Below are 15,000 nucleotides of genomic sequence, written 5' to 3' on the forward strand. Positions count from 1 at the left end.
TTTAAGATGTTTAAAGTACATATTAAAACCTATGAATATGTTTTTTAGAGGCCAACAACATGTCTTTTGCCTACTAGGAATGGTAGTGTTAAGCAATGTTAATTTTTAATAAAATTTTAATATGAAAAGCTTTTCTTTTAAAAATAATTAATTTTTATGTTAAAAATTTTTTTTTTTTTACTTTTTTGAAATGCATATCAAAAAAGTAAAAAAAAAAAAATATTAAGTTGGAAATAATGAAATATAAACTTTAATGTAAAAATATAAATAAATGAAAATGATAGCATCATTTTTTAAAGATAATTAACCAGAACACCTTAGAGAAAATGCTATAAGATACTTATAAGATAACAGAAGATGATCTCTACAAGTGCAACTGAAAAATTTGCTATAGTATATTAAAAAAAAATTATAATGCTATTATAAAGCTATATTGGTGTAGTGCTAGAGCGCTTGCTTCATAAGTGAGAAGTTCAGAGTTTGATCCCCACCATGTCCCTAGAACTACCTCGCTGAGATTGTTTCTCAAGATTTGTGTTTTGGAGTTATAGAGTTAAGAGTGGATTGTAACCACAATCAAAAGTAGCTTCCTCCACTTTAGTGGCCTTCTTAGTCTGTGGGAGGTAAATTAACATTAAAAAAGATTAATGTTGATCTTAAGGAAACTGAGTATGAAGAAATTAATTCAATATTTTGGTCCCCATAATGGAAAATAAAAATAAACCAAAATTTTTTAATAAGTTGTTAGTGCATTAAAAAAAGATTTTATATATTAACAAATTTATATATCAACAAAGTTCCTTTCATTACAGTTTCAAATTCTTTCTGTAAACAATTTCGTTTTCATCCAAATGACATAGTTTATAGAAAGTGATTGCTGCAAAAAATTATGTAAATAATTTTCCCAAAATTTTTCTCTCAATATATAAATCCTACTAAATATATATAAAATTATGGTTCTAATGATACCAAACACTTTTTTTTTATACAAATTTTGTCCGGGTTGACCCTCAAGCAATTTTAAAATGTTTTGATAATTAAATTTTATTTTAGATACATGAATGGAACAACATATCGAAGATGGAATCTCTCTATTCCTATTATGTCAACACTGTATAGATTAGGAAATCAACTGCTGACAGATTTAGTTGATGACAATTATTTTTATTTATTTGACCTTAAATCATTTTTTACTGCAAAGGCATTAAATCTTGCTATACCAGGAGGACCTAAATTTGAACCATTAGTTCGAGATGCAACAACATACGATGAAGACTGGAATGAATTTAATGATATTAATAAAATCATTATACGTCAACCAATTCGAACGGAGTATCGAATAGCTTTTCCTTATTTGTACAATAACTTTACAAAATATGTTCATTTATCATGGTATGTTTATTATGTTTTGTTTGTTTTATTGCTACTGCTAGATTTAGCCATGTTTAAAAAGTTATAGCAATCTTTTAAATGCCATAAACGGAAATCTTAGTTATAAGATATACTACTAAAGGTTTTGGGATTATGGCTATATAAATTTAGATTTAGTTGCGCCCAGGATTTTAGTTAAAGAGTTACTTAAATCTGCTTGCTGAATCATATATTTGACTTTTTTTAAAGGGTTTTTTTTTTAGTAGTGGTTATACTTTTAATTTTTTGTTAAATTTGTCTTGTTTTTTTTCTATTATATAATATTGTTGCATCACTAATGTGAAACCACCCCTCTCCCTTGTTTCAAGCCAACAAAGCATAAGTTTTCCTTGGTGCATATAATATGTGAACAACCTAACCAAATTGATAAAAGTCAAGATATAACAAAAGTTAACTTTTCTTTGATCACCAAAAAATTTCTTGTCCAATAGTTTATTTGCAGGATTGTTTCAAAACACAGAAAGCAATGTAGACAAAATGTAATTATTTTAAAAATTAATTAATTTTAAAGATAAAATTGCAATTCTTAAAAATGTCGAAAAGTATTATTTTTTAAATAATACTTTTTGACATTTTTCATATTATATACCATTATTTACAAAGTAAATAATGGTATTTAATGTGAAACTAAAACATGGTATTAAAGGTGACTTTATTTTAAATAGATATTATATATTAGTTGATATACTAATTAATATTTGATTTGCAGTTTTAGGAAGAAACGAGATATTATTTTTTTTAAATTGTTTTTATTTTTATAGAAACAATTTTTTTTTCAGAATTTAATGAAGCTTGTTTTTGCTATAATAATTTTGTTTATTATATGATGTCCACATATTATATCATGCCTAATTATATTAAAAAGCATGCTTAAAATCAGTATATCAAGTTTTGTTTTTTGAAACAATTTTTAAAACAGTTTAAATACTGTAAAACAGTTAAATCTCTGTCTAAATAAAATTTATAATAGATTTAAACAGGTTTGTTTATATGTTATTTTACTTTTTTTTTTATAAGAATTTATTTCATAATTATATACTAAAGTATTGCATCCATTCTAATAGAAATGAAATTGTAATATTTCTAGCGTAATAATCTAAACATTTTTAATTAAGATAAAAATTTATAGTTTTAATCATTTTAAAATAGAAAATTAAATTTCCAGCATATACTGTGAGTAATAATTTAAACATTTAGATTGGTTAATTGGAGTAAATCTAGTTTTATATAAACTTAAATAACAAAATTAACTAAAGTAATTATATTGTTATTATAATATTTAAACTAATACTTATATAGAAAAAATCACCTCAGTTTATTTTAAGCTGTTATAAGTGTGAGTTCTGATTATTAATGACGAATTATTTAGTTAAGATATAAATTGCAACAAGATTCCAGTATAGTTTTGTTTTTTGTTTTTTGTAATTGTTTAGAGTTATCTAATGTTGATAATTACATATTGTTTTTGATTTAATTCAAGTTTTTTTAAATCTAATTGCTTAGAGTTAAGTACTGTTGATAATTGTATATCATATTTTAAAGATACATCTTTACTCCAATACATCATTGATAAACTTCTATACTGAACTTAAATTATTATCTTGCCTGATAGCATGATTGGTGAAGAGTCTTTTTCATAACATGATTGTTGTAGGAAGTGTTTAAGTTATAAGTTTTTATTGTAGACTTTTTATACATGCAATAAAAGTTCAAGCAAAGTTTAGGTGATGATGAGTTATGCTTCCTAAATACTTTAAAGTTTATTTTTTTTTATTTATTATCACAAAACTTTTTTATTTTTTATTTTTAGCAGTTAGGTTTTGCCAGTTTTGTTAAGTTTTACTAAAATGCTTTATTTGAACATAATAATTCCTTTAAGAACAGTTGTTGAAAAACCTATTGTACTTTAAATTATAAACCAAATTATTGTATAATTTTATGTAAAACTTAATTTTGTATCTTAATTTATTATTAATTAAGAAATAAAAATAAGTTTTTTTTATTTATTGTTTATTGTTATTTTTTCAGTACATTTTGAGTTTTTTTTAGGTATCATACACCTTCAGTTGTTTTTATTAAAACAGAAGATCCTGATTTGCCAGCATTTTATTTTGATCCATTGATTAATCCAATTGCACATCGTCATTCTGTAAAGGTAATTTTAGGAAATAATATTGTTAAAATAGATATATAACTTGGCATCACAAATTTTTATAAGCTATTAAGTAGTATTATAAACTATTATAAAGCTATTAAATAGTATTATATTGGATAAGTAGTATTACCAGGTACTATGAAGTTATCGTTTCAAACGCATAGCTCAAGTGCACAAAATTTATTAGAACAGTTGGTGCTATAACATTGAAAGAACTATAACACACACACGTATATATAAATATTTACCACATAGCCAAGAGTATCAGAGTTTTTACAATACAAAAAAATACCTTCGCCATGGTGTGCCCAATCACCTTAAGTCTCATTGAAAACATTTAGACATGGATGAACCTGAGAATATGTAACTTTAAAATCACAAGTAAAACACACTCAAAAGACGTTCTTAAATTCAAGTGGAACTAATTTTAAAAGAGCTATGCATGAAATTGATACATGCTCACTATGTAAAAATGTGTTTTAAAGCCAAAGATGGGTATTTTAAGTTTTTTTTTTGAACTCTTAAACCTGGATTTATCAAAACCTGAGTGTCACTTTTTTTCCCTTGAGTTTTATTTAATTAACTTTTTAATTAACTATAAGTTTGGGTTGGGGCAGCAATCCTTTTTTTTTTTTTTTTTTGAATTATTCTTTGTTTTTTAATTATTTTTTTTCAAAAACCTGTAAAGTAAAAAGTTAGCAAATGCTAATCTAAACCTACGAATATAAGTGTCTGTATGTGTGTGTGTATATATACAATAGTTTTCCTTATCTTTATAGCAAACAGTTTTTTCAGAAAATGACGAAAAAAAACAAAGAATAATGGAAGAAAAGATTGTTGCCATATCCCAAACCCTCAGTCGATATAGCAGCATTTCTTTATGACAGCAAGCTATAAAATAGTTGATGTATGTACTAAAACCAGACAAGTGAATGTTTAATTTCATTTCTAAAACATGTAAAATAAAAACAACATAATCAATGTTTTAGTTTAAATCTAAATAAAATAATAAATACAAAATCAGCTAGGCAAATGTTTTATTTTTACATCAAAAGTAAATAAAGCAATATGTAGGCTCATTGTTTCAAAAATGTTTATTGTTTAATATTTATAAAATTAAGCTAATATATGTTTTGACATAAATACTATTGTATTTATCTTTAAGTAATAAGCATATTTTCAATGGAAGCAATTTTTTCTATTAGATAAAAATATCAGCATTTAATAATTTTCTTCTACTTGTTGATTTGTTTTAATTAATTTTAGTATTCACTACCAATGTCATTCAAAATAGTTATTGCCAGTTATTGTGCTTGAGTAAAATTGCAACATGTTTACTAATGTACTATAGGTAACAGAACCTGTTATTGAAGAAGATGAAGAATTTGAACTACCGGAGGAATATCAGCCATTCTTACAAGATTCTCCATTGTATACTGATAACACAGCAAATGGTAATAACTTGATTTTATCAAATGTTATTATGCAAGCAAACTACAATTGATTTTTATTGTATTTTTTTTCATTAAGGTATTGGGTTGCTTTGGGCCCCTCGACCTTTTAATATTCGTTCTGGCACAACTAGGCGAGCTATAGATATTCCTCTAGTAAAAACATGGTAAAGATTTGTTAATTTATCTGTTAGTTATGTTTTTTGGTTTAAAATTTGTTTATAATTAATAACTCATTTTGTTACAAAACAAGTTATTTATGATAATGACTAAAATGAAAATGGCATATAAAACTTCTATAAAGTCCTTTAAAGGGACTATCGGTATCTAAAATATTTGTTGTTTATAAAATTGAAATAAATTAAAGAAATAAATAAATAATAAATGCACTTTTTCATTGATACTTTATTAAATTATTTTTGATATGTGTTTTGCTAAAAACATAAGTTATAAAAACATTAAAGATAAAAATTTTAATGTTATTTTTTTTAATGTAAAATTCAGAATCTTTATTCGGCAAGTTTTTGAAATTTTAAAAGCAAGGGTTAAATTGTTAAAATAAAACATTATTTGCGTGGCCATATAATGGCATGTGATTGCATGCCTTCCTGACCAAGACTGATAAAATTTAAATATTTTTAAAAAATTGTATAGGTACATGGAACATTGTCCTTCTTCTCATCCTGTAAAAGTCCGAGTATCTTACCAGAAACTACTCAAGTATTTTGTTCTTAATGCACTTCATCATCGTCCGCCTAAAGCTATGAAAAAACGCTTTTTATTTCGATCATTTAAATCAACAAAGTTTTTTCAGACCACTAAGCTAGATTGGGTAGAAGCTAGTTTACAAGTTTGTCGTCAAGGTTACAATATGTTAAATTTACTAATTCACAGAAAAAATTTAAACTACTTACATTTGGATTACAATTTTAATTTGAAACCTGTTAAAACTCTTACAACAAAAGAGCGTAAAAAGTCTAGATTTGGTAATGCATTCCATTTGTGTAGAGAAATTCTGCGACTGTCAAAGCTTGTTGTGGATTCACATGTACAATATCGACTTGGAAATGTTGATGCTTTTCAGGTATTAGCTTTTTTTTTTTCTTTTTTTTTGGGTCGTGGCACAGTGATTAGAGCACTTGCTTTTTAAGCAAAAGATCCTGGTTTTGAAGCAAGCTTTGGACATTTTTAGCATTGTTGGTAAGGAAGGAGGCATAAACTTCCTATTTAAATACTCTTCTGCAGAACTCTGTGACAAGACCATAAGGTCTTATGGGGGCACCTAAAACAAAAGTTTAAACAATGATTTTTAGAGTCTAATAGTATAATTGTTTTCAATTTTTAGCTCGCTGATGGTATACAGTATATATTTGCTCACGTTGGTCAATTAACTGGAATGTATCGGTACAAATATAAACTCATGAAACAGATAAGAATGTGTAAAGACCTTAAACATCTTATTTACTATCGTTTCAACACGGTAAGAAGTTGTTTTTTTGTGTATATATATATTTTTTGATCTAAAATTTCCTTTTTTTTTTTTTTTTTTAATATTAAATTTAAGCTGAATTATCTATATTTAAAACATAATATTTTAGGGTGCAGTAGGCAAAGGGCCTGGGTGTGGTATTTGGGCACCTGGATGGAGAGTCTGGCTTTTCTTTTTAAGAGGAGTTGTTCCTTTGTTAGAAAGGTGGCTTGGCAATTTATTAGCACGTCAATTTGAAGGTCGACATTCAAAAGGTGTTGCAAAAACTGTTACTAAACAAAGGGTTGAAAGTCATTATGACTTAGAGTTAAGAGCAGCTGTTATGCATGACATACTTGATATGATGCCTGAAGGCATCAAACAAAATAAAGCTCGAACTATACTTCAGCATTTAAGTGAGGCTTGGAGATGTTGGAAAGCAAATATTCCATGGAAGGTTTCCTTCTATTTTTTTTATTTTCGAATAATATATATATATATATATATATATATATATATATATATATATATATATATATATATATATATATATATATATATATATATATATATATATATAAATTTATTCATTTGTTTGCATTAAATGTCTATTATATTTAGCTTGTTTAGTTATAAGATTTTTTAATTTTAGGTACCTGGGCTACCAATCCCTGTGGAAAATATGATTTTGCGGTATGTAAAAGCAAAAGCTGATTGGTGGACTAATGTTGCTCATTATAACAGAGAGCGTATTCGTCGTGGTGCAACTGTCGATAAAACTGTTTGTAAGAAAAATCTTGGTAGATTAACTAGACTTTACTTAAAAGGTATTTTGTTTAATCGTTTTTAAATTGTAATATTTTGTTTAATTTTAATAAACTATGGTTTATTTAATAAATTGTCATTTATTTAGCTGAACAGGAAAGACAACACAATTATTTAAAAGACGGGCCTTATATATCTGCTGAAGAAGCAGTTGCTATCTATACAACAACTGTACATTGGTTAGAAAGTAGAAGGTTTTCACCTGTTCCTTTTCCACCTTTATCATACAAGCATGACACAAAATTGCTAATATTAGCATTAGAAAGATTAAAAGAAGCTTATAGGTAACATTCATATTAAATTGCTCATATATGTCTATATATATATATATGTATATATATATATATATATATATATATATATATATATATATATATATATATATATATATATATTATATATATATATATATATATATATTCATGTTTTCAACAATATTTTTTACAATGTTGTGTCCTTTTAACTTAATTAATGCTGCGTAAAATTAAATTATGTCTACAACTACTTACTAAAAAAGTTATTTTTTCAAGTCTTTTTAACATTTGTTACCAAACTGAGGCATTCTCACTATTATCAGTAACCAAGTCTGGGAAAACATATAGACTGTTTTCGACAACGCTGACCTTATTTGGGCGTTGTCCAAATTCGGAAACTAACAACCTTTTTTTTTTTCAAGACAGATATTTTTTTTTTTGTTTTGTTTTTTTTGCAAAAAAATACCTACATACGTCAAATTTCCATACACGGTGGTACCATTGTCCAAATTATTTTTCTAGAATAGCCCCTGTAAATTAGATATAACTTTCAAATAAAATTATATTTTTGCAAATAAAGCTTCCATTTTCACTAATTAAACAGTCAAGCTGTCTTTTTTAAAGAATTTGTCTATACTATTACTCTTTGTCACAACAAGACATTTGTAATTTACCATGATGTAGAAAAAAATGCACAAAGATGTATTTTATCTATAAAGACCTTTGAGCTATTAAAAACTATTTTCAATGCAACAAAATTTGCTTTTCACAGTCCACAGGGTTAAAATTAAAACCGAAGTTGCATATTTACAAGTTATTTTTTTTGATATGATTTTTCTTTTGTTTTCAGCGTTAAAAGTCGTCTTAATCAATCACAAAGAGAAGAGCTGGGTCTTATAGAGCAAGCTTATGATAATCCTCATGAAGCTCTTTCAAGAATAAAGCGTCATTTGCTAACTCAGCGAGCCTTCAAAGAAGTATGTTTATTTATTTGTTTAGTGATTATTTAGTTGCATTAAGTTTTTTTTTAATTTTTTAAATTCCGGTTATCAAGTTCCACATATTTCTTTTCTTTTTTATGCATTATGCAGTGAAAAAGATATAAATTATAAACGATAAGCAATATAAAAATATTCTCAATAAAATAACTAGTTAAACTACAAAAAAGCAAATATGATATTTACAGTTTATATATATATTTATGTTTATATATTTCTTTTTTTCTTATCTTTGTCTAAAGAATGGTTTAATTAAGAGCTAAAGTCTATATTTTAAAAGAGCTGAAGTCTTTGTTTTAAAAATTTTTAAAAACTGTTTTGGTTTAAAAAAATTATTTATGTGAATTTTATATTTAAAACATTGTGCAATATGATGATTCTCCAAGGACACATTAAATTGCTTTTTTTTTTAAAAACAAATGGTTTATTTTTTTTAATTATTCAGTTATACAATTTAGATAACTATTTAGTTATATTCATAGTTATTTCATGCATGTTCAACATAGTTAAACATCTCAAACATGGTAGGGCATTTTGCAGGATTGAAAGCAATCTTGTTACTTGTATTTCTACCTATAGTAATTTTTTAACAGACATGGTTTAATTCGAAAAATGAATTTTTCCATCACTTTTAAACTTACAGTTTTTTATTTTAAATTTAATTGTATATAAATAAATAAATTACTTTATCCTCCATGATTTGGTTATTTTAGATAATTATAAATTTATATCTTTTTGATTGGTTATAATCATGCATAGTATACATTTGTAACCAATCAAATGTATAGAACACTTGAACAAATATTTTTAAACTTAAAGAAAACGTTTCCTATAATAATGTATGGGTTGAGTATTACAAACAAAGACCAATTATTTTGATCAAAATTTAAGGTTTGTTCCGAATGCCAATTAGACAAATTAAATAAACAGTTAAAGAACAAGTAATTGTGAATAAAATTAATAGGTCTTGAACATAGTTTAAGCAAATTCATATCTAATAAATATGATATTCACTCAATAAATCCAAAATATTTAATATATTAATTTCTTTTTACTTTAATAAAATGATTCAATAATAATAAAAAAATCGTTTGTAGAGTTATAATAAAAGTTTTTTGTAATACTGGTGCAGATTTAAATTTACTGTAAAAACCAATGCTTATCTTTATAATCATATCATTTATCTTATCTTTTTTGAAGTTTCTAAGCTCTTGTTTAAATAGAGAAAGTTATAATTGTGTTATATAAGTTATTTATAGTGTTCAAAATAGTAAAGTTATTTTTATAAAAATTAATTTTAGCAAAACCCCCAAAAATAATTTTTATTTATTTTTACTTATTAGAGTTAATTATATTAAAGTACAATCTATAAATTAAAATTTTTTTTTTAAATTCTATTAACAAACGATAGAATTAACTACAAGGATATTAACTAAATTTATATTTTATGTAGGTTGTCTTATTTTAGATTTAAATTTTTTAGTTTTAAATTGGTTTTAAATAAGGTTTTTTAATATTTATAATTAAAAGAAAATTTTAATTTTTTTAATTTTTTACAGTTTTGTACACTAATTTGTATAAATTTGTACAAATTAGTGAGCACATAAAGATAATGAAACAGGTTCACATTTTTTCAGTTTTTTAAAGACATTTTGAATGAAATTTTCACAAACCGTTTCAAACTAAACATTGATAATAATTTAATTATTAACAGCTAATTATTTGTTGTTCAAACTTTTCCATGTTAAACTTATAATTTGTTGTACTTCAAATTCTTTTATTGTACTTTCCTTCAATAAAACAGATACTGTAAATATAGTTTTTTTTGCATATGATGATGAAATTCACTCATATTTTGCATAGGTTGATGCATTTTTTTATTAAATATAATTTTTGCTTTAAAAGATTATTTAATAAGTATTGTAACAAGAGGCAGCGTATCGCGAAATGCAAATAGACCAAAGTCATTTAGCGATCTTAAAAGTATGTAATTTAAAGTGATCACGTCAGCTAATTTTTATATTTCTGGGTAAAATTTTTTATAAAAAAAGGTTTAATCATGATATACAATGATGTTGGCACAAAATAACCTGGTTGATTATTACCTTATTTTATTTGTCCATCAGGTCAAGTGAAGCTAATTTTAAAATTAACACATTTACTCTTCGGACTGAGAGTATCACTAAGGAATGCTCTTCTTGAAGGCTCATTTGTATACTCTTTTGAAGTTGATTAAAGCAGTAATGAGCTTTTATTTACCTCATTTCTTTTTTTTATTTTTTTTATTTTGACAAAACAAGTATTTTTATTCTGAATTTGATACCTGGATTAACATCTGTTTTATACAGATAATATTTAAAATGTAATAGTTGTGTGAGTCGTATGAAAAAATTTTGCTTTTTTGCAATCTGGTAAGTTTGAGTTAATTTACCCCTTAAGTAACATTTTTTAGTTGTTAAGATACAAGTTAATTTTTTTTTTTACAGAATTTTTATTAGCAAATCTTCCATAAAACAGTTTAAATGTTTAGAGCAAGTATTTTGAAATAATAGTTTTATTTTATTAGAAAGTAATAAAATAAAACTATTTATTTTTACAACTCTTATAAAAATGTTTTAGAGTAATTTATTTTTAATAAAAATGTACAAAACGAAACGATTTTTTTTTTTAACATAAATATTTGCATTACATTAATCAAGAGCTATTATTATTTAATAAAGTTGAAGTTTTTTGAGGAATCAAATTTTTAAAATGGTGTTTTTAAATAATAAATTACATTTTTTGAACAAAGTCAAGGTCTGCAGTTTTTCTGCATCTTTTTACACTCAAAAAAATATTCAAAAAGTTTTGTGTGGTTTTGCCACTCTTTGAACCACTTTTAGTATTGTAATTGTAGTTACACAATCTTATTGAATTTCTTTTCTTAAAATTTTATGACAGGGCAACAATATTAGGAAAAACTTTCTCTACAACTTGAACTAAAGAGTTGTATATAATTTTCTTATATATTTGTATATAATCTTTTGTTGTATATAATTTTCTATAGCCTTCTTGTATACAAATCAAGTCTTCCAAGAATGTGTGTGCAGTTGTACGCCTTGCCTGTCCACATAAAATATTTTGTTTTAACAACTTGACCCATGGGCAATGGCTGTTTTCATGTTTTGATAAATTAAACATTTGAAAAACTCACAAGTAAAGCTAAGATAAACTAATGTTTCAAAATAATGTGCAATTTTATTTGAAATTTTTTTTCTGCTATTGTTTTCTTATTTTTTAGTTAGTTGTTATTATCTGAAATGAAATTTAATACAAGGATAAAAAAAACTTTAAATTTAAAAAAATTTAACAAAAATAAAAAGATATAAGAAATCAGCCATCTATTTTCAACCCTTATCTTTTTAAGATAAAATTGTAATTTTTAAATTTTTCTTGCTTGTTTATATAAAATGGTTTAATTTTTTATTTTTTAACAAAGGAGAAAATTAAATCTTCTATTGAATTTTTCCTATTTTTTGTGAATGTTTTTTCTTTTTTTTTCTTCTGTTGTTAAGTAAAGCTTAGTTTTTCTTCAAATTTTTGAAATTCTAAATACGTCAAAACACACAAAAAGTTGCGTTCATGTATCAAAACAAAATATTTTGTGTCAATAGGCAAGCCATCAACTGCATGTGCTTCCTGTAAAGGCTTGGTAATGCTAAATGCTCATTTAATCCAATTCAAATTTTTAACTTGCCATCCTCAATAACAGAAAACAAAAAAAGTGTGGTTGGTACTTATTAGGCAAAAACTAGTCAATTAATTGAAACTTCATTTGTATATACACTTCAGTTTTTAAAAATAAATTCAACCAAATTAGTTTTACAAATATAATCTCTATTATTATTGAATATCAATCTGGAAAGTGGTAGTAAATGTTACTGGATTGATTGCAATCGTGTTACATGTTTTTCTACCTATAGAAATTGTTTAACAGACATGGTTTAATTCAAAAAATGAATTTTTCCATCACTTTTAAACATAAAGCGCCCTTTTTTTTATCATTTCTTGTTATAAAATTTTGCAATATATTACTGTTATCTTGATACTTTGGTGATGTTCCTTATACATTGCTAAGTTTGAAAATGTATAATTTTAAATCACCAAAAATAATTTAAAACATTTTCACCCAGTTAAATTTCTACTAGTGGTTGAAAAATTTTATTCTGGTATTTGCATGTTTTTACACTAAATTTCTTTTGTATTTATTTTGTTTGATTCTAGATTTGTTTATTTTTATTTAAAAATGTTAACATCACATTTAAAACGCTTATTAGAAAATGGTATTTTCTTTATCATTTTATTCTTTCTTTTGAGATACTACCTAACTACTTCCCCAATTTTTGATACTACCCTGACATAATTTTTTTTTTTATCAACAAATGAAGCTTTATTTGGTTTATGAGATAAATATTTGACTTTTTTCAACACGTTCCAATTTTGTATTTCAAATAGTTAAAATAACTATACTGTCCAGTATGCTAGTTATACATTTTATAGTGAAGCTATAAACTGGCACACTTTATGTGGTATTTGCTAAAAACAATAAATCATAGCCATTTTCCATACTTGAAAAAAACTTTTAATGCAATAAAAAAAAACATTTAATAGGGATTAGCAAGATTTTAGGCCTAAAATTACAGATGTTTAATAAATTTATAATACCAACTTGGGCACTTTAAAATAACAAAAGCTTATAGGAATTGTTTCTTAAGATCAAAGCTCCCTATGAAAAAAAAAGTGCCTGAAGTTTATTAAATTAATAAACAATTAAACTACCATATATTTAAAAAAACATAATTAAAAAACAATTAAAATACCATATATATGTATATATATATATATATATATATATATATATATATATATATATATATATATATATATATATATATATATATATATATATATATATATATATATATATATATATACACACACACACACACATATATGGTATATTAATGAACGAGAGAGCAGAGAAAAGCTCTCCTAAAACCAACATGGCAAGCCATGCAAGCTGCTCTTCTAAACTGCTTTTTACAAGAGCTTATAGTTTTTGCGCAAGCTACTTGTTTATTTATATAAAAGTTACTTATTAAATACAAAATTTGGTTTTATACTTGTTACTGGCATATGTTAGTAATGTTAATGTTACAATAATATACACACAACAAGCATCTTATATTGCGCCACAAAAAAATTCTTTAGGCATAAATTTTTTTTGACTTTGCAAAAGCCTATTTATTGCCTAATGAATTAAACTTTGCAAAAGCCTAGTTTATTGTCTAATGAATTAAATTTTTTTGACTTTTAAAAAAAACTTTTGCGAGAGCTGTAAATTGCTCCAGTATACTGTTTTAGGGGAGTGTGGGCGAGAGCGAAAGCTAAAGCTATCACTTTCCGCTGAGGCCTATATATATATCTTATATTGATATATAAGATATATATATATATATAAAGGGTGATTTTTTAAGAGGTATAGGATTTGATTTTCAAAAAAAATACAAAAAATTTAAAAAAATTGATGAAATCTTTATTCAAGTTGATAGAACGGTCATTATAATTTAATGTTTAAAGATTATTTCATGTAAATGTTGGCCATGGCTCCGCTTTAGATGGCCCATGCGTAGGGTCTAATTTTGGCACACTCTCTCCAATATATTGGCTAGTATCTCACGAATAAATGTTCAATATTGCCTTCCAGTGCGTCAATCGTTCCTGGTTTATCCCTGTAGACATTAGCCTTAACATGGCCCCACAAGAATAGTCCAAAGGCGTTAAATCGCACGATCTGGGCGGCCAGTTGACGGGCCCCAAACGTGAGATAAACTATTCACTAAACTCGCCTCTCAATGGGGCCATTGTTTCGTGTGCTGTGTGTCATGTGGCACCGTCTTGTTAAAACCACATGTCAGCCAAGTTCAGCTCTTCCATTTTGGGCAAAAAAGATTGTAATTATTGCATGGTAGCGCTCGCCATTCACAATAACATTGCGACTATTATTGTCCTTGAAGAAGTACGGCCCGATGATGCCACTGGCCCATAATCCGCACTAAACAGCAACTTTTTTTGGGATGCATTGGTAGCTCTTGCACTGCTTCTGGCTGGTCTTCACTCCAGATGCATCAATTTTGCTTGTTAACTTATCCATTCAACCAGAAATAAGCTACGTCGCTGAACACAATTTTTCGATAAAAATATTGATCTTCCTCCAACTTTGCCAGCGCCCATTCACCAAATGTTAAACATTGTGGGAGGTCACGTGGCTTCAATTCTTGCACCAGTTGTATCTTATAAGGTTTTACACTCAAATCCTTACGCAAAATTTTCCACGTAGTGGAGTTACAAAGGCCCTATTGCTGCAAATAGCAGCAAA

The 15,000-nt window shown here is 25.6% G+C and overlaps 1 protein-coding gene across 1 annotated transcript in view; it reads left to right on the top strand.

Annotated features, from left to right (window-relative positions):
* The window catches only part of LOC100198004 (pre-mRNA-processing-splicing factor 8), a 49,178-nt gene that overhangs the window by 16,758 nt on the left and 17,420 nt on the right, over window positions 1-15,000 (top strand). Inside the window, exons 5-14 of the mRNA XM_065807238.1 lie at window positions 1,054-1,392; window positions 3,481-3,586; window positions 4,938-5,040; window positions 5,117-5,204; window positions 5,692-6,121; window positions 6,383-6,517; window positions 6,636-6,962; window positions 7,158-7,332; window positions 7,419-7,614; window positions 8,435-8,561. Coding sequence (XP_065663310.1) covers window positions 1,054-1,392; window positions 3,481-3,586; window positions 4,938-5,040; window positions 5,117-5,204; window positions 5,692-6,121; window positions 6,383-6,517; window positions 6,636-6,962; window positions 7,158-7,332; window positions 7,419-7,614; window positions 8,435-8,561 — 2,026 coding nt within the window. The remainder of the gene's footprint in view (window positions 1-1,053; window positions 1,393-3,480; window positions 3,587-4,937; window positions 5,041-5,116; window positions 5,205-5,691; window positions 6,122-6,382; window positions 6,518-6,635; window positions 6,963-7,157; window positions 7,333-7,418; window positions 7,615-8,434; window positions 8,562-15,000) is intronic.

The sequence above is a fragment of the Hydra vulgaris genome, chromosome 10, assembly GCF_038396675.1.
Source record: "Hydra vulgaris chromosome 10, alternate assembly HydraT2T_AEP".
NCBI classification, from domain to species: domain Eukaryota; kingdom Metazoa; phylum Cnidaria; class Hydrozoa; order Anthoathecata; family Hydridae; genus Hydra; species Hydra vulgaris.